The sequence below is a fragment of the Somniosus microcephalus genome, chromosome 6 (genome assembly GCF_052327205.1).
Source record: "Somniosus microcephalus isolate GS21.2 chromosome 6, FLI_Smic_1.0, whole genome shotgun sequence".
NCBI classification, from domain to species: Eukaryota; Metazoa; Chordata; class Chondrichthyes; order Squaliformes; family Somniosidae; genus Somniosus; species Somniosus microcephalus.
In genome coordinates, this window is record NC_140992.1 from 263,791,729 (window position 1) to 263,815,315 (window position 23,587).

At 48.3% G+C, this 23,587-nt stretch overlaps 2 protein-coding genes across 4 annotated transcripts in view; one reads left to right on the top strand and one right to left on the bottom strand.

Annotated features, from left to right (window-relative positions):
* wwox (WW domain containing oxidoreductase) overlaps positions 1-2,389 on the top strand; it is a 1,068,632-nt gene extending 1,066,243 nt beyond the window's left edge. The window contains exon 9 of the mRNA XM_085991829.1: positions 1,766-2,389. Within this exon, the coding sequence (XP_085847955.1) occupies positions 1,766-1,954 (189 nt within the window). The 3' untranslated portion in view covers positions 1,955-2,389. The remainder of the gene's footprint in view (positions 1-1,765) is intronic.
* Positions 2,390-3,368: 979 nt separating this feature from the next.
* LOC147116713 (transcription factor Maf-like) overlaps positions 3,369-23,587 on the bottom strand; it is a 446,165-nt gene continuing 425,946 nt past the window's right edge. The window contains exons 2-3 of one of the 3 annotated variants that reach the window (XM_085991832.1): positions 17,537-17,620; positions 3,369-4,326 (exon numbers count right to left, since the gene is read on the bottom strand). In XM_085991832.1, the coding sequence (XP_085847958.1) occupies positions 4,296-4,326; positions 17,537-17,620 (115 nt within the window). In that variant the 3' untranslated portion in view covers positions 3,369-4,295. Of the gene's footprint in view, positions 4,327-15,194; positions 15,481-17,536; positions 17,621-23,587 lie in introns of those variants that run through there. The other 2 variants (XM_085991831.1, XR_015078870.1) reach the window with 2 other exon arrangements.

A 23,587-nucleotide genomic window follows, 5' to 3' on the forward strand; every position in this document is an offset into this window, starting at 1 on the left:
GACTGGGAGGAAGAATAAGAAGCTGTGTAAGATGCTGAGAAACAATTAGGGGTACGGTAGCGTAGTGGTTATGTTACTGGACTAGTAATCCAGAAGCCTGGTCTAATGATCCAGAGATGTGAGTTCAAATCCCACCACGGCAACTTTAATTATTTTTAAAAATCTGGACTAAAAAACTAGTATCAGTAACTAGACCCTGAAACTACTGGATTGTCGTAAAAACCCATCTGGTTCACTAATGTCCTTTCAGGGAAGGAAATCTGCCGCCCTTACCCGGTCTGGCCTATCTGTGACTCCGGACCCACAGCAATGTGGTTGACTCTTAACTGCCCCCCTGAAATGGCCTAGCAAGCCACTTATTCAAGAAGGCGGCTCACCACCACCTTCTTGAGGGCAATTAGCGATGGGCAATAAATGCTGGCCTTGCCAGCGACGTCCACATCCTGTGAATGATTAAAAAAAAAAGTAATGCCCACCTTTTGGGCACCGACACTGTCATCTTTCCATTGTTTTTAAGTGCGTTATCCAGAAGGGCTAAAGTATGAACCAGACATTTTCTTTTTAAATAATAGTCCCGTTTTTTTAAATATCCAATTTGGTGTTTTATGATGCAGAGGCCTTAGCTCTTAAGGTTACTGAAGCTTTCAATAAATTTTCACCATCAGCTAAGTAAATGCCAGGCGGCAGATATTCCTTTACTGCGCTGGCCGTTAAATACTCGCCTAGGGGGAGCTGTAGAGTGAAATTAAGTGGGGAAGGATTACACGCCATAACACGATGTGCTCGGTTTTCCATCTATTAATTTAAATGGATGGAAAATTGGGCAGGCTTCATTATAAGCGTGCAATCCTCCCCGCACAATTTCCCCCCCTTGGCCTCTGCTTTATGCCCAAGTGCAAAAAGAGGAAATCTTCCCCCGAACTCTTACCCATGATATGACCTACTGCCCTCTCTTTATCCAGCTGCTGGTCTGGTATTAAACTTGGCATCAAAATAAATAGCATTGCCTTCCGCACTTCTGGAACTGCACTCCCCGTAAAAAGTGTCCCAAGGTGGCACAGAAAGAAATTGATCTGTCTGTATCCCTTAGGGACTGCATTGTATCAGTCCTTAAAGCTGCAATGTATCCTTTGTCTGCAAAAGCCTATGTGTGGGTCAAAAGCCTATTGGCGCAGTTCAAGTGTGCGTTGCCATTCATTTCAGCAGGAAATCATGAACAAAGTGAGCCACAGCACTTATCTCAGTGCTGGCATTTTACTAGAGGGAGCTCGGGAAGCCTATCACAGGGTAACTAGACCCATCCTGCCTGTCACATGGCTTACCCCCCCCCCCCCCCGTCCGACTTATCAGTGAGGTGGGGGAGGCTGGAACCCGCTCGCTGTATAATTGCTGCAGTAATGCACAGTCATTCAAGGGTTTCATGTATTGTACCTTGGAGCTGGTAACTTTGGCAGGAATCGTTGACAGACTTTTACACAATTAAATCAGCCTGATGAAAGGAGAATGGATAGATTTGGCACATGTCACTATGCTTGCGCTTTGTACGTTTGTGCTTAATTAGAGTGTACTCGCTGATTTTTCTTTTTGGCAGGGAATTTTTAAAACATCAGTGCTGTCAGAATAAATTCGGCATCAAAGTTACCTGCCACATTATAGCGCGAGAGATAAAAAAAAGAGACTTCTCACTGTTCAATGTATTTTAGTCTTAATTATTATTACTATCGTATTGGAAGTTTTTAATCTCTCTTTTCATGTTTTCTTCCAGCAACAGGGAGCGGCCACCACTGTGTACTGTGGCATTGTCCCGGAGCTGGAGGGCCTGGGAGGGATGTACTTCAACAACTGTTGCCGGTGCCTGCCGTCGCAGGAAGCCCAGGACGAAGCATCGGCTTCTGCCTTGTGGGAGCTGAGCGAGCGGCTCATCCACGAGCGAGCCGGCAGCCAATCTGTGTAACATGCAGCCCTGCTTCTGAAGACCAGAAGCAAGGAACCTTGCACCAGGAAACTGTCACCCTCACTTGTTCTCTCTCTGTCTCTAGCTCTCTCTCTCTGGTTCAATGCCAATATTATCAGCTTGCAAGATCGAGTACACTTCAAATAAAGCTTAACCCTTCAAAGAATCTGCGCTGTGTTGAGGAATAGATCAGCTTTTGCTCGCTCAGAGTGTATGTAATTAGAACACTCTGCTAAACAGTCTCATTACCAATGATCGTTACTAATGAATAATTATTTGTAATATTTAGCACGGCAACAGAAACTAACACCCTTTATGTGCAATAAGTATGTGCAAGCTGTTATTGGTCACTACTCAAAGGGTTAATGATCATCAAGGAGACAATCCCTTAATCTTGGATTACTGAAGTCATGTTGCAAGTAGCTTTTAATTGCATTTTTTAAAAATATACCTTATTTAAAAAAAAATTTAGTTCTCTTTTCGTTCCCCCCTTTTTATTGCTCCATGTGAGTCGTTCACTTAGTCGCAGTCCTCCCTCCTCACCTGGAAGGGTTGGGACAGTATGCGCCATTGAACTCTCGATGACCACCAGTCCATGCTGCTCCAGAATGGGCCGGTCGGAGACGCGGTAACAAGGGGAGTGAACCAGATTTAGCTGTTTTTCTCTCTCTCTAGCTTACCCCTGCCCTTCCACAAATTGAAGCATCCCATCGTCACTGCATGAAGCGGTGCTTTACGTAAAGGCCCAACTAAGACATAAAGGAAGAAAAAAAAACTCCTTCTGAATAGTAGCAGGTGGGTTTGAGTAACGGGGAAACCCTGATAATCGAACCTGCAAACCTTTTCGCTTGGGGCCCTTGCTCGCCCCTCCCCCCCCCCCAATCTAAATGTACATTTTATAAACGATTAAACCAGCTCTGGTCTGAGTCTCAAATTCACCAATGACATTTGTTACGGGTTTTCAAGTGCAGATGCCATCGAAAGTCTACATTGTGATAAAAAGCAAAACACTGTGGATGCTGGAAATCTGAAATAAAAACAGGAAATACTGGAAATACTCGGCAGGTCGGGCAGCATCTGTGGAGAGAGAAACAGAGTTAACGTTTCAGGTCGATGACCTTTCGTCAGAACTAATTCAAGATTATAATAGTTCTGATGAAAGGTCATCGACCTGAAACGTTAACTCTGTTTCTCTCTCCACGGATGCTGCCTGACCTGCTGAGCATTTCCAGCATTTTCTGTTTCTATTCTACCGTACGATAATGACTAAATTCACTCATTGTACTTTGATCTTGATGAGCAAGGCTGTGGTTTGCTTAAAGAAGATGAGTAGGTGGGATACAGTCTTGTTAGGCCTAAAATACAGCCTCGTGCAGCCAAAGGGAAAGGGATATAGTTAAAAACATGATGCTAATGAATGAGAAGGTGGTGGGTTTTAATGTGCCAGTGCGTCCTTTTTTTTGAGAGGGGGGGTGGTGTCCAATGCCCAGAACAAACACTAGCGTGCTAAAGTCCCACGGCAAACCCTCACTGTTGCCAACAGAGTGTAGATTTTCGTCAATCTTCCTTTTTGCTGAGATTAAAATAAAATTTAAAAGAAGACAATTCCTGTTAAAATCTGCAGTCATCTCTGGTGTGCTGCACCTAGTAATGCAATGTCTGTCAGGCTGGACCAGGTCTCGTGTACCTCAGCCTATTCGGAATCCAATAGACCAATAGTGTGGTCTCAGAATCTCCCTTTGTGACTACCCGTAATCTAACGTCAATCACAATTACTGTGAGAATCGGAAGCACTGTTGAGATATGTGAATATATCAAAGAAGCCTAAGTATGTACACAGGGTGCCATCAGCGGCTGCGGGATTTGAGATCAGGGAGGGTCAGTAACTGTCTCAGCAAGGTCTTCGCTCACAGATTAAGACTGTTTCGCCGATGCACACAGTTTTTTAAAAAGTGTTTTTTCCTTTGCTCAGTTTTTCTTGCTTTTTTTTAAAAGTAATGCCAGCATCTTGTCATTTTTGTGGGTTTTTTTGTTAAATACTGTCACTGTCTTTTATTCAAACATCATGCGTGCGTATTATATATATATATATATAAATTTATATATATGCGTGTGTGTGTGTGTGTGTCTGTGTGAGAGAGACCTGAACGAATAGTCGTCTTCATTTGCTGTCCTCTGCTTAAAAAAAGAACCGAAGGTGGACGAGGAGGAAGAAACTATAAACTAGCCAAAGGAGTCTTGAGAACGCTGCTGCGATGGTTGTCTTTCTCGTTGCGTTATCTTTTTTTCTCTGAGGTTTTGTGCTTTATGGCGGTCACTGAGCCGCGGGGAAAGTTCCAATCTAAGCAATCAGCATTCCAGCATCATGTTTTCTGCGGAGAAAGAAACAATGAAACGTGAAAACGCGATCAACAGTTCCGAGAAGACCTTTTTCTTTGCATTTCTTGACCCTTAATGCAGTATTCACCGTACTTGCATTTATATAGCGCCTTTAATGTAGTAAATCATGCCCAGGCTATTCACAGGAGCGATTATCAAACTAAATTTGACACTGACCCACATAAGGAGACATTAGGACAGGTGACCAAAAGCTTGTTCAAAGAGGTAGGTTTTAAGGAGTGTCTTAAAGGAGGAGAGATTTAGGGAGGGAATTCCAGAGCTTAGGGCCTAGGCAGCTGAAGGCACGGCCGCCAATGGTGGAGCGATTAAAATCGGGGATGTGCAAGAAGCCAGAATTGGAGGAGAGCAGAGCTCTCGGAGGGTTGTAGAGCTGGAGGAGGTTACAGAGATAGGGAGGGGCGAGGCCATGGAGGGACTTGAAAATGAGGAGGAGAATTTTAAAATTGAAGCATTGCTGGACTAGGAGCCAATGTATGTCAACGAGCACAGGGGTGATGGGTGAACGAGACTTGGTGCGAGTTAGGACACGGGGCAGCGAGCACAGGGGGTGATGGGTGAACGAGACTTGGTGCAAGTTAGGACACGGGGCAGCGAGCACAGGGGGTGATGGGTGAACGAGACTTTGTGCGAGTTAGGACACGAGGCAGCGAGCACAGGGGGTGATGGGTGAACGAGACTTGGTGCGAGTTAGGACACGAGGCAGCGAGCACAGGGGGTGATGGGTGAACGAGACTTGGTGCGAGTTAGGACACGGGGCAGCGAGCACAGGGGGTGATGGGTGAACGAGACTTGGTGCGAGTTAGGACACGGGGCAGCGAGCACAGGGGGTGATGGGTGAACGAGACTTGGTGCGAGTTAGGACACGGGGCAGCGAGCACGGGGTGATGGGTGAACGGGGCTGGGTGTGAGTTAGGACACGGGGCAGCGAGCACAGGGGGTGATGGGTGAACGAGACTTGGTGCGAGTTAGGACACGGGGCAGCGAGCACAGGGGGTGATGGGTGAACGAGACTTGGTGCGAGTTAGGATACGGCAGCAGAGTTTTGGCTGAGCTCAAGTTTATGGAAAATGGGAGGCCAGCGAGGATTGCGTTGGAATAGTCAAGTCTAGAGGTAACAAAGGCATGGATGAAGGTTTCAGCAGCAGATGAGCTCTGGAGGAGGTTACAGAGATATGGAGGGGGGTTGGGGTGGTGGAGGGATTTGCAAACAAAGATGAGAATTTTAAAATCGAGACGCGAGGACTAGAATTGATTAAGTTGCTGAAGGGCTTTAATATTTTAATACAGTTAGCCAAACCCAGAAGGGCTTTGTGATAAATTGCAAAAACGCTTTGGACTGTACTCTGAATCATAATTTGCCATCAGACATGTGTTATTTGGCAGACTATCACATTGCTATCAGGGACTCCAGGCAATAGCAGTAATATTACAGTAAAATTGTCCAATGTTATATTTAAAGTGTGAGTTTCACTACTAGTTCCTGTATTTAAAACACATCAAAACGTTCACAGAGAATTATGATTAAAGCCCTTTTATTTAAAAAAAAATTCTATTGATTTCCTTGTGATTTTGATTTTTGTTTTATTCAGTAAGTGCTTACACTGTCATCAGGGGACAACTGCCAAATTAACAGCAGTGGACATAGTCATTGTCCAGGTGCCTCAGCAATGTTTTAACTGCATGCATGGGTATGTTAATTCAGCTCAATTTCCCCAACAAACCAACTGTACTTGACTTGAGCCATCAGTAATATTACAAATGTATGTATCTAGGAAAGGAACCATTGGAAAAGTATCATGTTAGAATTTATTTTATGAAGATGTTCTAATGATGAGACTCCTTCAAGAATTACATTTACTGATCGTGCCAAAGTGTTTTGTGAATAGTCTATCTTCTCGTCCCTCCCTGCCCCCCAAAACCTATAAATATGTTTCTTCTTTCTCATTTTTGGATCCAAATTTTTGTCTGCAGGAGTTGATGAAGGCATCTGCAACAGATTAAACGTCAGATGTGAACAAATCCCGCTGTATATTTGGGGCTATTAGTGAGGTTTCAGCTGCCATTACAGTGTCTCTTTATTGAAGATAAATAAAGTGTCAGTGCTGAGACCAGGGAGATTTACCCACACTGCACACTGCTGGGAAAAGCAGCTTTTAACTCGCTCAGTGGGTGTTTCCCTGCCATTATGTGCAGTGGCTGTGCCAAGGAAATGAACAGTGTGAGGGTGCCTTCTTAACGCTTCGAATGTCAGCACGAGCCTCCAGTGTTCGAGGAGAGGGGAGTGGCTGGGTCCAGATGGAACCAGGCCAAGCTGTCGATCCCAGACCCTTCCCTCCATCCCCAGTGAAATGTCAAGATCAGCAGAACAGACTGTACCACTCGCAATGATCCCTGTAAGCTGCGCTCTGCTCTGCGCGGCCTGTTTCTTTCAGTGCGGGGGGGTCCCTTTAAATCTCTCCGCCTATTTCCGATGTAAAAGCTTGTGAGCGGCCTGCGCGGGACCTTGTAGATTACTGCGCGGCCAGGCAAGCACACAGCTTGGAGGAACATCGACCATAAGGGAACAGAAATCCAAAATTCAGAAATTGTGGCGATGCTCAAAATAGCATCTCGGTCTGAATGCCAAAACTCAGATAGGGATAACAACGAGGGGTCCCTACTGGCAGGAACATGCCAAAAGCTCTTAGTGCAAATGTTTGAATTGTTACACTAAAATAATGGGTTGTGGCCGTTGCGTATCAGCCCCATTACTGCGCAATTAGCTCTCTTTATCGTGAGCGCGCACAGGTAACCTGCTCCTAGAACCTCATCCAATGCTGCTCTCAGTCCAGCAACTTGGAGGTGGCCAAGGGTGTACAGTTTGGTAAATAGACACCTTCTGAACCCCACGATGGAATGCCAACCCTATGTTCACTCAACCAGCTTGGCCAAGGGTGTACAGTTTGGTAAATAGACACCTTCTGAACCCCACGATGGAATGCCAACCCTATGTTCACTCAACCAGCTTTAAGTTTTTTGATAAAATGACTGGCCTGGCCCCCTCACAAACTCACCTCGGGCGGCTATGACGGAGAACCAGATGGTTGATTGCGGGCGCTATCAACGTTCTACCACCTCATAGCACCCCCCCCCCCAGCGCATCGGAGAAAAGGCACATAGAAACATAGAAGATAGGAGCAGGAGTAGGCCATTCGGCCCTTCGAGCCTGCTCCGCCATTCAATGAGCTCATGGCTGATCATCCAAATTCAGTACCCTGTCCCTGCCTTCTCCCCATATCCCTTGATCCCTTTAGCCTTAAGAAATATATCCAACTCTTTCTTGAATATATTTAATGAACTGGCCTCCACCGCCCTCTGTGGCAGAGAATTCCACAGGTTCACCACTCTCTGGGTGAAGAAATTCCTCCTCATTTCAGTCCTAAATGGCTTACCCCTTATCCTTAGACTATGACCCCTGGTTCTGGATTCCCCGGTCATCAGAAACATCCTGCATCTAGTCTGTCCAGGCCTGACAGAATTTTATAGGTTTCGATGAGATCCCCTCTCAATCTTCTAAACTCCAGTGAGTATAAGCCCAATCGACACAATCTCTCCTCATACGTCATTCCTGCCATCCCAGGTATCAGCCTGGTGAATCTTCGCTGCACTCCTTCCATGGCAAGAACGTCCTTCCTCAGGTAAGGCGACCAAAACTGCACACAATACTCAAGGTGTGGTCTCACCAAGGCCCTAAAGAACTGTAGCAAGACATCCTTGTTCCTGTACAGAGCCTTGTTCCTGTACAGAGCCTTCGACCAGGGCTTCCGACTTCTGATCTCGCTGGCCTCTCAATCCATTATCATGAACGGGCAGAAGATCGCCGGTTGAAAAGTAGGGAAAGCTGAAAACCCTGGCCATTAAAACTAAATTTAAGGTTTTTTTTTTGGGTGATGGGAGGCAATTTACAGCACAGAAACAGACCATTCGGCCCAACAGGTCTATGCTGGAGTTTATGCTCCACACGAGCCTCCTCCCACCCTACTTCATCTCACCCCATCAGCATATCCTCCTACTCCTTTCTCCCTCGTGTAATTATCAAGTTTCCCCTTAAATGTATCTATGCTATTTGCCTCATTTATATATAATCAGATACAAACACAGATGAAAGTAGGGGAGGGTGTGTCTTTAAAGGGTTGATAGCATTTTAGCAGCCGAGATTTTCCCAATCCTGCAGTTCCTTCATTTGGATAGTCAAGTTGAAAATGTAAAAAGTGCCGTGACATTCATTGTGAAGAATGATTTTTAAATTCTAGCCGAAAGCCTGTATTAGCTACAAGCTGGAGACAGGGAAATGTGTTCTCTTAGAGCAGAGCAGTTGTAAACCTGTCGGGATGTTATGGATGCCCAAGTGATAGAGAATCTTGCTACTATTTGCTGAATCTTGAAGGAGGATAGCTAATGGTGTGCAACATTTAAACCTGTTGTGACTATCATCCATCGGTGAGGGAGGGAGGGAGTGAATGGTGGCAGACCCCGGTAGAATGAATTTTTTTAGCAGGTTTTAAATCTGGCGAATACCCCTTTAGAAGTTATTGTCAACCATTAACTGTGGTCAGGCGAAAATCGTTTCAGCAAAATAAAACAACAAAGAGGACAATGCAGGCATTAAGCCTGTTATCCAGCCAATGGCAGTTAACCCTTCAAAGAGATTACTTGTTAATTCCAGGCCTGTGCTGAGTGGGCAGGTTTGGACCGGAATAGCAAGTTAAGCTTTGCCCCAGCAGCCATCTTCATATATGTGCCTCGGCAATGAGTGTTGGGCAGCATGATCCTGTTCTCAGTTTGCACGTTATTTTCCCAGCAGGTGTCACTGGACATTGATCAGGAGTGGACATCCTGCCTGATTTCCGGCCCCGGACCCCCTCCTCAGCTCAGGGGGCACTGAAGCAAATTGTAACACCCGAACTTGCTAGGCTGTATATAGTGACACTACTATTCCCGGTCAGAATAGAGATGATTGGATAATTCCCCCCATCAATGCATTTCGTAGACTCGCTTTTTAAATAGACTCTGTAAATAGTCTTTGCTGTGGTATTTGGTGTAAAACACACTGTAAGTGTCAGCCATGGCTCAGTGGGTAGCACCCTCGTCTCTGAGTCAGAAGGTTGTGGGTTCAAGTCCCACTCCAGAGACTTGAGCACATAAAGCTAGGCTGACACTCCAGTGCGGTACTCGGAGTGCTGCACTGTCGGAGGTGTCGTCTTTCGGATGAGATGTTAAACCGAGGCCCCGTCTGCTCTCTCAGGTGGATGTAAAAGATCCCGTGGCACTATTTCGAAGAAGAGCAGGGGAGTTACCCCCAGTTTCTTGGCCAATATTCATCCCTCAATCAACATCACTAAAAACAGATTATCTGGTCATTATCACATTGCTGTTTATGGGAGCTTACTGTGTGCAAATTGGCTGCCGTGTTTCCCACATTACAACAGTGACTACACTTCAACATGTACTTCATTGGCTGTTAAGTGCTTTGGGACGTCCTGAGGTCATGAACGGTGCTATATAAATGCAAGTCTTTCTTTCTGTTTGGCTGTAACACCTGCCGGCCATAAGTCCCACCCCACCTCCAACTCATTGGCTGACACAGTGGTGGCAATAGACACTCCGTCTGAAAGGGATAGACCGTTTGGGCAAGATCGAAGAACGGTGTCACGGCCTTAAGGAGAAGGGGGAGAATCTTAAACAAAAACCAAAAGAATATATCAGCATTATTTTCTGCCGCCTAACCAAGGTAAATGTGGCTGGAAGTTGATTAAGGGGTGCAGGTGCTATCATAAGCCAAGGGTGTACAGTTTGCTTAATAGATGCCTTCTGGCCCCCGCAATGGAATTCCAACCCTATGTTCACTCAACCAGCTTTTAGTTTTTTGATAAAATGCCAATAAACTGAAAGCCATTGCTAACAGTTAAAAGCAAAATGACACTGATTGGAGACTGTGAGAGGCTATTGTATTATACAGAATAATACAAGCCACAGGAGGCTACGGTAAAGGAATTATTTTCCAATTCTGAAGCAGAATTACAGTGCAATGAAAATAGGAATGTGCTGTGATTCTGTTTATCCTACTTTGCTCTAAATATACTGTGATGTTCTAATGTCAGGGAAATACTAGGAGTGAGATTTATGATTGGACAAAAGTGGCGTGGGTTGCAAACCTATTTAAATGTACACAAGTGTTTAATTTTTAAGAGTGACATTCATCAAAATAGATTGCAAGTTTAAACCCAGAAGAGTGTTTGCATATTATAGGGATGTAGATGGTAATTGGGGGAACAAGTCAAAGGGTAACGAGAGATAATAGAGGAAGCCAAATTGAAAGCCTACAGTCTGGTTGAAATTGAACAGTGAAACTTAAAGTTGGAGCCACTGAAATGGATATAGAATTGCAGATCTCTGACCAGTTCATTCTCTGGTGCTGCTAGTTTGAGGCTAAGATAACACAGCAGAGACTATTTTCCCATAAAAAAAACAGGTGGGTTTGGAGCGTGGGGGGCCAGTTAAAGTAAAAATGGGAATCTCGACCTGATCCCGCCTCCAACCCGCCCACTACCGTTTTCCCCGGAGGCGGGATGGGGACGGGGCATGGAGCGGGCGACCAACCCGCTGCCAGGGGGGCGTTACCTCAATTTAAATATTGTACTGAGGCTGGAAGTCTCTATTTCCCCCGCCATTTTGAATTTAACAGCCTGTGGACGGGTTTCACACAATTCATGAAACCCGGCATTTAAACAGAGGTGGGGACTGCTGTATCCAGGAGGTAAGTGGCTTTATATCTACCTCCTGGATCCAGGGCCCCTGTCTAGCCCACCTCCCATGATCGGAGACATCCCCCCCCCCACCCCCATGAGGCCTCTGATCACCCCCCCCAAACGATGTTGATGAGGCTGGCCACGATTCTCCAGTGACCAGCCTCAATCCTCTGCGCCCCCCCACCCAATCCCTGGCTACCCCCCCAGATCCACGATTACCCGCTTGCCCGCCGATCCTCGACCTGCCGATCCCCTGCCAATCCTGCAAACCCCCCCATCCGATTGTTCTCCCCCCCCACCTCCTGATCGCTGACCACTCCGATTGCTGACCCCCCTCCCAATTGCCAACCCCCCCCCCGCTCTCCCGCCAGTCCCTTGGTGCTCAAAAATAATGGCCTCAATCTTCTGTGTTTTCTAAGGCAGCAACTTGCCAAACCATGGAGTGTAACTCCACAGAAAGAGACCATTCAGCCAATCAGATCTGTGCCAGTGTTTTCCCTCCTTTTGATCCATTTAGTATAATCCCACTCTCTTACTCATTCCCCATATAAGTCCATTAACGTTCCCTTTTCAAGCAATTATCCAATATTATATTTAAAAGAATTTATGGACTCTGCTTCAACAGCAGATTGCGGCAGAGAATTCCATAGTCTAACCAAGATGAGCATAAATGTGGTTCAGTGGGCAGCACTCTTGCCCCTGAGTCAGAAGGTTGTGGGTTCAAGTCCCACTCCAGAGACTTGAGCACATAAAGCTAGGCTGACACTCCAGTGCAGTGCTGAGGGAGTGCTGCACTGTCGGAGGTGCCGTCTTTCAGATGAGACATTAAACCGAGGCCCCATCTGCCCTCAGGTGGATGTAAAAGATCCCATGGCACTATTTCGAAGAAGAGCAGGGGGGTTATCCCCGGTGTCCTGGCCAATATTTATCCCTCAATCAACATAAAATTTTTTTATCTGGTCATTATTACATTGCTGTTTGTGGGAGCTTGTTGTGCGCAAATTGGCTGCCATGTTTCCTACATTACCACAGTGACTACACTTCAAAAAGCACTTCATTGGCTGTAAAGCGCATTGGGATGTCTGGCGGTCGTGAAAGACGCTATAGAAATGCAAGTATTGCTTTGTTTTCTCTTTAAATAATTTTTTTCTAACCTTCCCGTTTGTCATTATCTTTAAGTTTGCACATACAACCAACTGCGTTATTGGGCACTGTTTTAGCATGTTGTATGTAGAACTGAACTACAGACAAATGGAAAGGAAATAGTATGTAAATGAGAACTCACCCTTTCCCCACCTCACCCCCGCCCCCCACCTCACCCCCGCCCCCCCACCTCACCCCCGCCCCCCACCTCACCCCGCCCCCCACCTCACCCCGCCCCCCCACCTCACCCCCGCCCCCCACCTCACCCCCGCCCCCCACCTCACCCCCCCACCTCACCCCGCCCCCACCTCACCCCCCCACCTCACCCCCGCCCCCCACCTCACCCCCGCCCCCTCACCTCACCCCCGCCCCCTCACCTCACCCCGCCCCCCACCTCACCCCGCCCCCCACCTCACCCCCCCACCTCACCCCGCCCCCACCTCACCCCCCCACCTCACCCCCGCCCCCCACCTCACCCCCCCACCTCACCCCGCCCCCACCTCACCCCCCCACCTCACCCCCGCCCCCCACCTCACCCCCGCCCCCTCACCTCACCCCCGCCCCCTCACCTCACCCCGCCCCCCACCTCACCCCCGCCCCCCACCTCACCCCCCCACCTCACCCCGCCCCCACCTCACCCCGCCCCCCACCTCACCCCCCCACCTCACCCCCCCACCTCACCCCCGCCCCCCACCTCACCCCCGCCCCCCCACCTCACCCCGCCCCCCCACCTCACCCCCGCCCCCCACCTCACCCCCCACCTCACCCCGCCCCCACCTCACCCCGCCCCCCACCTCACCCCCCCACCTCACCCCCGCCCCCCACCTCACCCCCGCCCCCTCACCTCACCCCCGCCCCCTCACCTCACCCCCGCCCCCTCACCCTCACCTCAACCCCGCCCCCTCACCTCACCCTGCCCCCCACCTCACCTCCGCCCCGCCCCCCCACCTCACCCCACCTCACCCCCGCCCCTCACCTCACCCCCGCCCCCTCACCTCACCCCCTCACCCTCACCTCACCCCCGCCCCCTCACCTCACCCCGCCCCCTCACCTCACCCCCGCCCCCTCACCCTCACCTCACCCCTGCCCCCTCACCTCACCCCCGCCCCCTCACCTCACCCCCGCCTCCTCACCTCACCCCCGCCCCCCACCTCACCCCCGCCCCCCACCTCACCCCTGAAATACCTGAGGCGGTCTTTAGCTCTGATTCTGTCCATCATATGACCTCTCACCCCCCCACCCCCCAAAAAAAACATTAACTGATTTGTGGAAGTGGGTGGGAATATGCGGGTCTGTGTCCATATACTGGATGCCCAGGTGGCAGTGATGTGTGTACACAAGCAAATATTACAGCTGCAAATTTTTAAACTAATACCTGTTTCCCCCTCGTAGAAAGTGGGACAATAATCTTCTGAATTCTTATAAGCACGGAGCTCCCATAAGGGAAATGCTTGAAATGACTTCTACTGTAATCTCCCATACCCAGTGTTCCCAAATTTAGTTAAACCATTATAAGAGGCACAATGTGGAGGCTAGATTTCCCACAGGGAAGTTGGGGGAAATATCAGACAGGCCTCCGCAGCCCACCTTTTAACCACTAAGAGAGTAGCATTGACAGAACTTTGGTGGCATGTTGCCTGCCTGCTCTCTCGGGCACTGCATGGCACTGGCTGTGATGAGGGACAGGACAGTTTAAAATCCCATCCAGGGATTCTTACGGGCTGGGTTATTGGATTAAAGGGGGGCGATTTTCTGACGTCGGAGGAGGTGGATTTGGAGGCGGGAAAGGCGGGAAAATCAGATTCAAAGAGGTCTCGCCTCCGCGGGATTTTGCCAGTGCCGGTTTTGGAGGGCGGGAAACGCTCCCTCCTCCAGCTGGCCATTACGCTATTTAACCTCCTTAAATGATCGTTAAGGGCCTCTCTAAACCTACAAGAAACTTTGGTTTACCCGGAGGTTGTATGTCCGGAAACCTCGATCCACCGGCAGAAATCAGGAGCCGTTTTGTTAGGTTTGTTTTCTTCTCGTGGCTTTTTTTTCCAACAGTCAGGCTCTGCAAAGTCTCTCTGAAGCTGTTGCTAAGCTACAGAGACGCTTCCAAAGTACGGCCGACTGTTTAGAAGCTGTTGCTAAGCAACAGTGTTTGTTGCCAGATACGGAGCTGCAAATCTCCGTATGCTTCAACATTGCCGCTGGTTTGTCCGGCAGTTTTGATAGATCGGCAACAGCTCGGTCCCGTCGGTGCCGGATATCACAAAGTTTCCTGTATTTTGAGAGGCCATCCTGATTTTTCCAGCATTTTGACGTGCTCCACGCACCTCCTGAACCATGCCAGGTAAACCTGGCAGGTTGACTCGTGGGTGGCCTCCTCACAGCTGCAGGTCTAACAAGACATCGTTTATTGCAGCAAGGATTACTTGCAGGTGCCCGCCCTTGGCTTTAAAAGGTCGCTGAGCACTTTTAGAAGGCCTTCCGAAGTCGGAGGTGCTGCAGCTTGACTCCATCAACAGTGGGACCTCCTCGGAAGACCCTCTCCCTGCTTGCAATGAGCGCTTCCCCAAAGGAGGCATCTACAAGCAGAATGGGAAACATTTGTTTTCTTTCTGCGTCGACCTCAGATGAGGAGGAGGAGGATCTGGAAGTCAGTGTATCGACCAGCGGCAGCGCGCGAGCACATGACTGCCCGGGATGCAAGGGATGAACTTATCATGGCCAGATTTGCGTAGGTTGCCTAAGTTGGCACATGTCCTTGGCTCCATCCTAGGACATCATTGACAATGGACTCTCTGGCCTCCTTTCACTCAGGCCACCAACCTGACAACGCAAGTGTGCCGGTGCCCGCAATGTGGAGCTGCCTAAGGTGAAAGAACAGATGGCATAATGCCAACATTTTGGCTTCAAATCATTTTAATACTTTCCAACAGGGATGGCATTTCATCAATACACAGAAACAGTCTCCCTATCTGCACACAGATCTGGAGGTTATATCCCTTGCCAGCTGTACCCACACAGTCTTGGTTTCTTTGGCAGGCCTCTTCCTCCGAGATGAGTGGAAGAGCACCTCCATGCTAGCTCTCACCCCCACAAATAACATTTGCAGCGCCTCATCCGAGAGCCTCGGGGAGGCCCTTCCTTGGAATTGGACATAGTGGTTTCTCAAAAGATGTTGGAGGTGGTGCAGGAGATGCAGAAATGCTGTGGAATGAGCCAAGGGAGCAAGAAGTCATAAAATCAGACTGGAAAAGTGCTGTCAACAGAGGCGAGTTTCAGTCCCAGAACACTAATTGACCGAGGGTATCCCACACCTCTGAAATCAAGTGGCCAATCAGGGGAAAATTGCAAATTTTTGAAACCTATCGGAGGCGAGTTTCAAACCCACCCAAACTGAAACCCGCCTCCATCTCACCTCCAGTGGGAAAATCGCCCCCAAGATGCCAGTGGAAGCTGTAGAAGAAAGCTCAGGGAATTCACGGGAGAGAATCCCCAAATTTATACCCTGCTTTGCTACCTTGAAGGTGCATAGGAAGTGTCCGGTTCACCCATCAACCCTGTGCTCACTGACCTACATTGGCTCCCGGTTAAGCAATGCCTCGATTTTAAAATTCTCATCCTTGTTTTCAAATCCCTCCCTATCTCTGTAATCTCCTCCAGCCCCACAATCCCCCCCACCCCCGAGATATCTGCGCTCCTCTAATTCTGGCCTCTTGAGCATCCCCGATTTTAATCGCTCTACCATAGGTGGCTGTGCCTTCAGCTACCTAGGCTCTAAGCTCTGAAATTCCCTCCCTAAACCTCTCCGCCTCTCTACCTCTCTTTCCTCCTTTAAATCGCTCCTTAAAACCTACCTCTTTGACCAAGCTTTTGGTCATCTGCCCTGATTTCTCCTTATGTGGCTTGGTGTCAAATTTTCTTTTATAACGCTCCTGTGAAGCGCCTTGGGACGTTTTACTACATTAAAGCCGCTATATAAATACAAGTTGTTGTTGTTGGATACTCGTGATCGGAAATAAATTCTTCATTAATCATTACAACGATCCCTACTGAGAGTGTAAGTAGAGCCCGGGTGAGACCAGGATTTAGTTCAGCTGTGACATCCTTCACAGTTGGATAACCTGATGCATCAATAACCCCAGTTCAGTGAGGTACAGAAGGTCATAGGGCCATACCCAAATTTGGAAGCCATTGACTTCAGAAGAGGGGAGTAAATTGGACAAAAATAACGACACTGCCACAGGGATTTGGGGAATGCTTGAAGTAGGAAATTATTCTTCTACAGAAAAGTTGCAGAGCAAGTTCCACCTGGAAGCCCAGATTCCCACCCTGATCACTGCCCTGTGGCCCCTGCTGAAAGCGTGAGGGGGAAAAATTTAGTATCGCCCCGTTTGGGGCGCCATTATCGACCGTGCGCAAAGTTTAGCGCCTGGCGCTAATTATCGCCTCCGACGGCAAACTTGGCTTTTATCGCCCCTGGAGGTGATTGGAGCGCTAAGTCAGGCGCTTCACACCTGTCTTAAGGCACAAAGGCCGAGGAGCGAGGCGCTACCTCACAGCGCTGGCAAAGCAAGGAAGGGCAAATCAAAATAAACCTGCAAAGTGCTGCTCAGTACCCAAAACTCCTTCACACAGCGTTGAATCTCTCCAGAAGTCTCTCTCTCTCTCTCAGAATGCGTGGTGCAAAAATGTCACTGACAAAAAAAGGCAGGAAGCGGTCACCTTTAAATAGCGCTCCCCCAGTCCCTTCCTGACTGCAAAACGCTCCCCTCAACCTGTCATTGCTAGCGGCAGGCGGTAAGGCAGGAGGCACCACTCAATATCCAGTCTGGGGCGCTAATGGGGCGTTGCGCACTTGACTGACGTCACGATCTGCCGGCGCAGCACATCGTGGCGGTAGTGTTTAGCGGCGCCGCAAAATGCCTAGTTAATTTCACGAGCGGCGCAAACATCGCCGCGCCCGGGCACTAGTGGCTTTGCGCCTCATTAGCGCCCTCTTAAGGCGCTAACGGGAGGCGCAAACAACTGAATTTTTCCCCCTATGTGCAGAACGAGGGTGGAAACAGGGTCAGGATCAAATATGATAGCCCACATGGCCGAATTTCCTGCTGACTGTTGCTGTTTAGGCTTGTGCATGAATGTTGCTCAGCATGGTGCCAGCAGCCCTCCAGTATCTCAACCAAGAGAGCATTCTTCGTGTGCAGGCTTAAACGGCAGAAGAGAACATTGGAGGAGGAAGCATTGTAAGTTTTGGCCTTACCTGTAACTGAGCATTTGTTTAGCCTCTTTCAGGTTGTATTGTCCATTCTTTGCTGCTGCATTGACATCACTTGCTGTGTTAAGCCTGGTGAAAAGCAGAGGATAATGTTGTACTCTTTATGCTTTAATACAGATATCAGCACTATGTCACAGTCGATGAGGTTACTGTCATTTCATACATTGTTAATGATTCAGAATTTAGGACACTGCTTTCCAAGGTTTGCTTTTTTGTGCGTCTTGCCTCCTGCAGTTCCTGATTGTTCCAAAGAATTGGCAGTCAATTTTCATAATTTTACATGCTTCGGACTTTATTTTGCAATGATGCATTTGGGCACTGCCACAATACCAGCTGTTCTGCGGTGGTTATAATGGGACAGACATGCCCACTGGTTCAGGAAACGTCCTTCAACATACTGGGATAACAGTCAGGATCTGCAGACCCTCCCTTCATCCCCTCTCGTTTCATCCTGTCAAGTCCTGGTTTACACACACACACACACACACATGAAAACAAAATCTCTGACCCTGCAAGAGACATTACCCCACTGCCGAGCCCTTCCTCCTCACCCTGCCAGAGCAGTTCGCCTCGTCGCTGCCTGTGGGATCTTGCTGTGCACAAAACACTGCTGCGTTAACCTCATTACACTTCGGAATAACTCATTGTATGTGAAATACATTGAGATGTGATAAAGTGGTCTATAAATGCAAGCAAATCTTTCGGCTACCCTCCTGCCCAATACAGTATATGTTCTCTCCCGGTTGGCAACTTTATATTAAGTATTGATTTCTCTTGCCAATCTGCGCACAGCAAGCTCCCACAAACAGCAGTGAGACAAATGACCAGATCATCTTTTTGTTTAGGTGCTGGTTGAGGGGATAAATGTTGGGAAGGGACACGCTCCTCTTTGAAATAGTGGCCGTGGGATCTTTTACGTCCACCTGAGAGAGGGGCAGACGGGGCCTCGGTTTAACGTCTCGTCTGAAAGACGGCACCTCCGGCAGGACAGCACCCCCTCAGTGCTGCACTGGGAGTGTCAGCCTAGATTACGTGCTCAAGTCTCTGAAAGTGGGGCTGTATTAGTGGTGATTAGCACTGAAGTGAAAAGATTCGAGGGCACTGATCAGGACAACTTGTTGAAAGGTAACTTGTAGTTACCTTTGAAAAATCCCCAGGCAGCTGAGGAGTGTTGAAAGGAGCTTTTACGAGTTCAGGAGTTAATCTATGGAGTTAAATTTAAAATTATTCCCCCAGGGAACATCATAAGACGAAAGCTTTGAGACATTTTGTGCTTTCTCTGATGATGTCTGGCGTTTCACTCTTACATTAAACAGCCTTTGATTCATCAAACCATTACTCCTAGATCGAGCTTGTTTCCTCTCCTACCCTTTTCACCCTTGGTTTTGTCCAGCATTGTGGGTCTTGGCACTTTGCCTAAGTTTCTCAATTGGAAAAAGAAACATGCTTTAGACTTCAGTAATTTGGGCTTTTTAAAGAAAGAAAGACTTGCATTTATATAGCGCTTTTCACGGCCACCGGACGTCTCAAAGCACTTTTTGAAGTGCAGTCACTTGTAATGTAGGAACCGCGGCAGCCAATTTGTGCACAGCAAGCTCCCACAAACAGCAATGTGATAATGACCAGATAATCTGTTTTTAGGTGTTGATTGAGGGATAAATATTGGTTAGGACACCGGGGAGAACTCCCCTGCTCTTCTTTGAAATAGTGCCACAGGATCTTTTACGTCCACCTGAGAGGGCCGACGGGCCTCGTTTTACCGTCTCATCCGGAAGACGGCACCTCCGACAGTGCAGCACTGCCCTGGAGTGTCAGCCTAGATTTTTGTGCTCAAGTCTCTGGAGCGGGATTTGAATACACAACACTTCTGACTCAGAGGTGAGAGTGCTGCCCACTGAGCCACAGCTGACACTGAGTCAAATAGCTGAGGTAAAGTTAAAAAAAAACTTCCTCTCATCTGGGTTCTGGGAAGGTCAAGGGAAGGTCAATGATGGTAAGGGAAGCCACTGTTCCTGGGGGGCATAGCATCTGGACAAATAGCACACTGCGCCTGGACACAGGTTTTTAAGTCCATTTTCCCCTTCATAGTGACCTCTCCCAGGTCATCAAAAGTGGAGGCACACTGTTTCTTCAGAGAAAGGGGGGTTACCTAGGAAGGTGAATCCCCTTAGCAACTGATTACCAAGTGAGAGTGGCAGATGCCCAGCAACAGAGGACTTAACCACCATCTCCGCCAGGGCATGATGTGTGGCATTGGAGAGATATAAGGAGAGAGGAAAATGAGTGAATTCTGAGAGGGATGTGCAAAGGACAATCGTTCTAATAGCTCGAAGGTGAAGTCTTTGTTTCTGAGGTACATGGACCAAGAAGTCACTAGGTCCAATCCCTGGTCAATGCTAATTTAGCCGATCTCAGTTGGGGAAGCAGGAGGTAGGCTACAATTGGTTGTCTTGTCCCTGGCTAAGCGATGGGGAAAATTGCCCGTATCCCTTAAAGCACCCCCTTTTCTGTAAGTGGATGTCGGGTAAGGAGAGGGTCAGAGTCAGCTGTGCTGCCGTCCGCAGTTGGATAGCCTCCCAGCAATCATGGTCAAGGCTCACATGGCTGCTTGGGCGAGATACCCATGCACCCTGACCCAGCACACATGGGCCAGGACTCGGTGAGGGAGTCAGTGCCTTCACGGTGGAGGGAAGAACTAACTGGGGTAAGAACAGGCTCAGCTTTAAACCATAATAGGAATCAAATTAATAGGATTCTCACTGCAGGGATCTTCAGAATGTCTATTTCTGTTTGCCTCTTTTACATCCCCAAACAGCAAGGTGTTTAAACAAATCATTCCTGCCAATCAGGATGAACTTCCAGATCAGCATGAATATGTATTTAAATTTGGCCAACTTTAATCCATTTTGAATTTAACTCTCTGCACCCTGGTGAGACAGACCTGAACTATTGCAATCCCTAACTCGCTGGGCGAACAAGTTACTCAAACAAAGGGTGGAAAAAGAGAGCAATTTCCCAGTTTATAAGTGACAATAGTGCGTTTTCCCATCTTTAACCCTTCCCCAATTTTTTCTCTCTTCTCATGCTGATCTTTTACAGTCTGTTGCCACTTCCCCACCTCACTGACTAGTTCTTTGTCTACAGGGGTGTGTTACATAAGAATTAGCAGCCAGGAGTCGGCCATACGGCCCCTCGAGCCTGCTCCGCCATTCAATAAGATGGCTGATCTTCGACCTCAACTCCACACTCCCGCCCGATTCCCATATCCCTTGATTCCCCTAGAGTCCAAAAATCTACATTCCCAGCCTTGAATCTACTCAAAGACTCAGCATCCACATCCCTCTGGGGCAGAGAATTCCAAAGATTCACAACCCTCTGAGTGAAGAAATTCCTCCTCATTTCGGTCTTAAATGGCCTGCCCCTTATCCTGAGACTATGCCCCCTAGTTCTAGACACTCCAGCCAGGGGAAACAACCACTCAGCATCTACCCTGTCAATCCCCTTCAGAATCTTGTATGTTTCAATGAGATCACCTCGCATTCTTCTAAACTCCAGAGAGTATAGGCCCATTCTACACAATCTCTCCTCATAGGACAATCCTCTCATCCCAGGAATCAATCTAGTGAACCTTTGTTGCACCGCCTCCAAGGCAAGTATATCCTTCCTTAGATAAGGAGACCAAAACTGTGCACAGTACTCAAGGTGTGGTCTCACCAAGGCCCTGTACAATTGGAGCAAGACTTCCTTACTCTTATACTCCAACCCCCTTGCAATAAAGGCCAACATGCCTTTTGCCTTCCTTATTGCTTGCTGCACCTGCATGCTAGCTTTGTGTTTCTTGCACGAGGACACCCATATCACTCTGAACACCAACATTTAAAAGTTTCTCACCAAAGTGAATAACCTCACATTTCCCTACATTATACTCCATCTGCCACCTTGCTGGCCATTCACTTAGTCTATCTACATCCCTTTGCAGACTCCTTCTGTCCTCTTCAAAGCTTGCTGTCCCACTGAGCTTTGTTACCCTTTGTGTTGTTCATTTTCTCCGGTTTACCGGCATGCTGGCTTTTTCAGTGAGCGCAACCGTAACTCAGATGAGTTAGAAAATAAAATAATTGGGGAACTAGGTAGTGCCATGGGTTGGCACACCAGGAGAGATTGGGAAACTAAGTGGTGCTGTGGGTTGGCAGACTGGGGCAGATTGGGAAACTAGTTGGTGCTGTGGGTTGGCAGACTGGGGGAGATTGGGAAACTAGTTGGTGCTGTGGGTTGGCAGACTGGGGGAGATTGGGAAACTAGTTGGTGCTGTGGGTTGGCAGACTGGGGGAGATTGGGAAACTAGTTGGTGCTGTGGGTTGGCAGACTGGGGGAGATTGGGAAACTAGTTGGTGCTGTGGGTTGGCAGACTGGGGGAGATTGGGAAACTAGTTGGTGCTGTGGGTTGGCAGACTGGGGGAGATTGGGAAACTAGTTGGTGCTGTGGGTTGGCAGATTGGGAAACTAGTTGGTGCTGTGGGTTGGCAGACTGGGGGAGATTGGGAAACTAGTTGGTGCTGTGGGTTGGCAGATTGGGAAACTAGTTGGTGCTGTGGGTTGGCAGACTGGGGGAGATTGGGAAACTAGTTGGTGCTGTGGGTTGGCACACCGGGAGAGATTGGGAAACTGGTGCTATGGGTTGGCAGATTGGGAAACTAGTTGGTGCTGTGGGTTGGCAGACTGGGGGAGATTGGGAAACTAGTTGGTGCTGTGGGTTGGCAGACTTGGGGAGATCTCCCACCTGGGTGCTCCTGGTGCACACTGGGAGTGACTATCAAGAAATTGCACAACTCCAGCAAGTGATTTTCTGCTCGCCAGATGTGCCAAGGTGGGAAATCTCACTCACTGTTCTCTCACCTCTGGGGCCTGAGTTTGAAGCGGACACAGACTGAGGGAATTAAAGTCTTTTCTCTTGCCTGCAATGGCCCCATTTGAAATGAGCTTTGAGGGGTCACTGGGTAGTTCCCTTGGGTGAGTTCTCCCCACAAGTTGGCATTAAATTAATGGTCTTGCTGACAGAGGTAGGCTCGTGTGGAGAAATGGAAAAATGGCACTTCAGCAATTATGTATAACGTGGGCTAGACATCCTAGGGCACTTAAGGAAGTGGCCCTAGAGATAGTAGATGCATTGCTGGTCATCTTCCAAAATTCTATGTACTCTGGCACAGTTCCCATGGATTGGAGGGTAGCTAATGTAACCCTATTTAAAAAAGGTGGTAGAGAGAAAACAGGGAATTACAGACTGGTAAGCCTGACATCGGTAGTGGGGAAAATGCTAGAGTCCATTATAAAAGATATAATAGCAGAGCACTTGGAAAACAGTAAATCGTGCTTGACTAATCTACTGGAATTTTTTGAGGATGTAACTGGTAGAATAGATAAGGGAGAACCAGTGGATGTGGTGTATTTGGACTTACAGAAGGCTTTCGATAAGGTCCCGCATAAGAGATTAGCGTGTAAAGTTAAAGCACATGGGATTGGGTGTAAGGTACTGACTGGTTGGCAGACAGGAAGCAAAGAGTTGGAATAAACGGGTCTTTTTCCGAGTGGCAGGCAGTGACTAGTAGGGTACCGCAGTGCTAGGACCCCAACTATTCACAATATATATTAATGATCTAGACGAGGGAACTAGATGTAATATCTCCAAGTTTGCAGATGACACAAAGCTGGGTGGGTGTGTGTGCTGTGAGGAGGATGCAGAGAAACTCCAGTATGATTTGGGCAGGTTGGGTGATTGGGCAGATGCATGGCAGATGGAGTGTAATGTGGATAAATGCGAGGTTATCCACTTTGGTGGCAAAAACAGGAAGGCAGATTATTATCTGAACGGCAATAGATTGGGAGAAGGGGAAGTGCAACGAGACTTGGGTGTCCTTGTGCACCAGTCGCTGAAGGTAAGCATGCAGGTGCAGCAGGCAGTTAAGAAGGCAAATGGGATGTTGGCCTTCATAGCGAGAGGATTCGAGCACAAGAGCAAGGATGTCTTGCTGCAGTTGT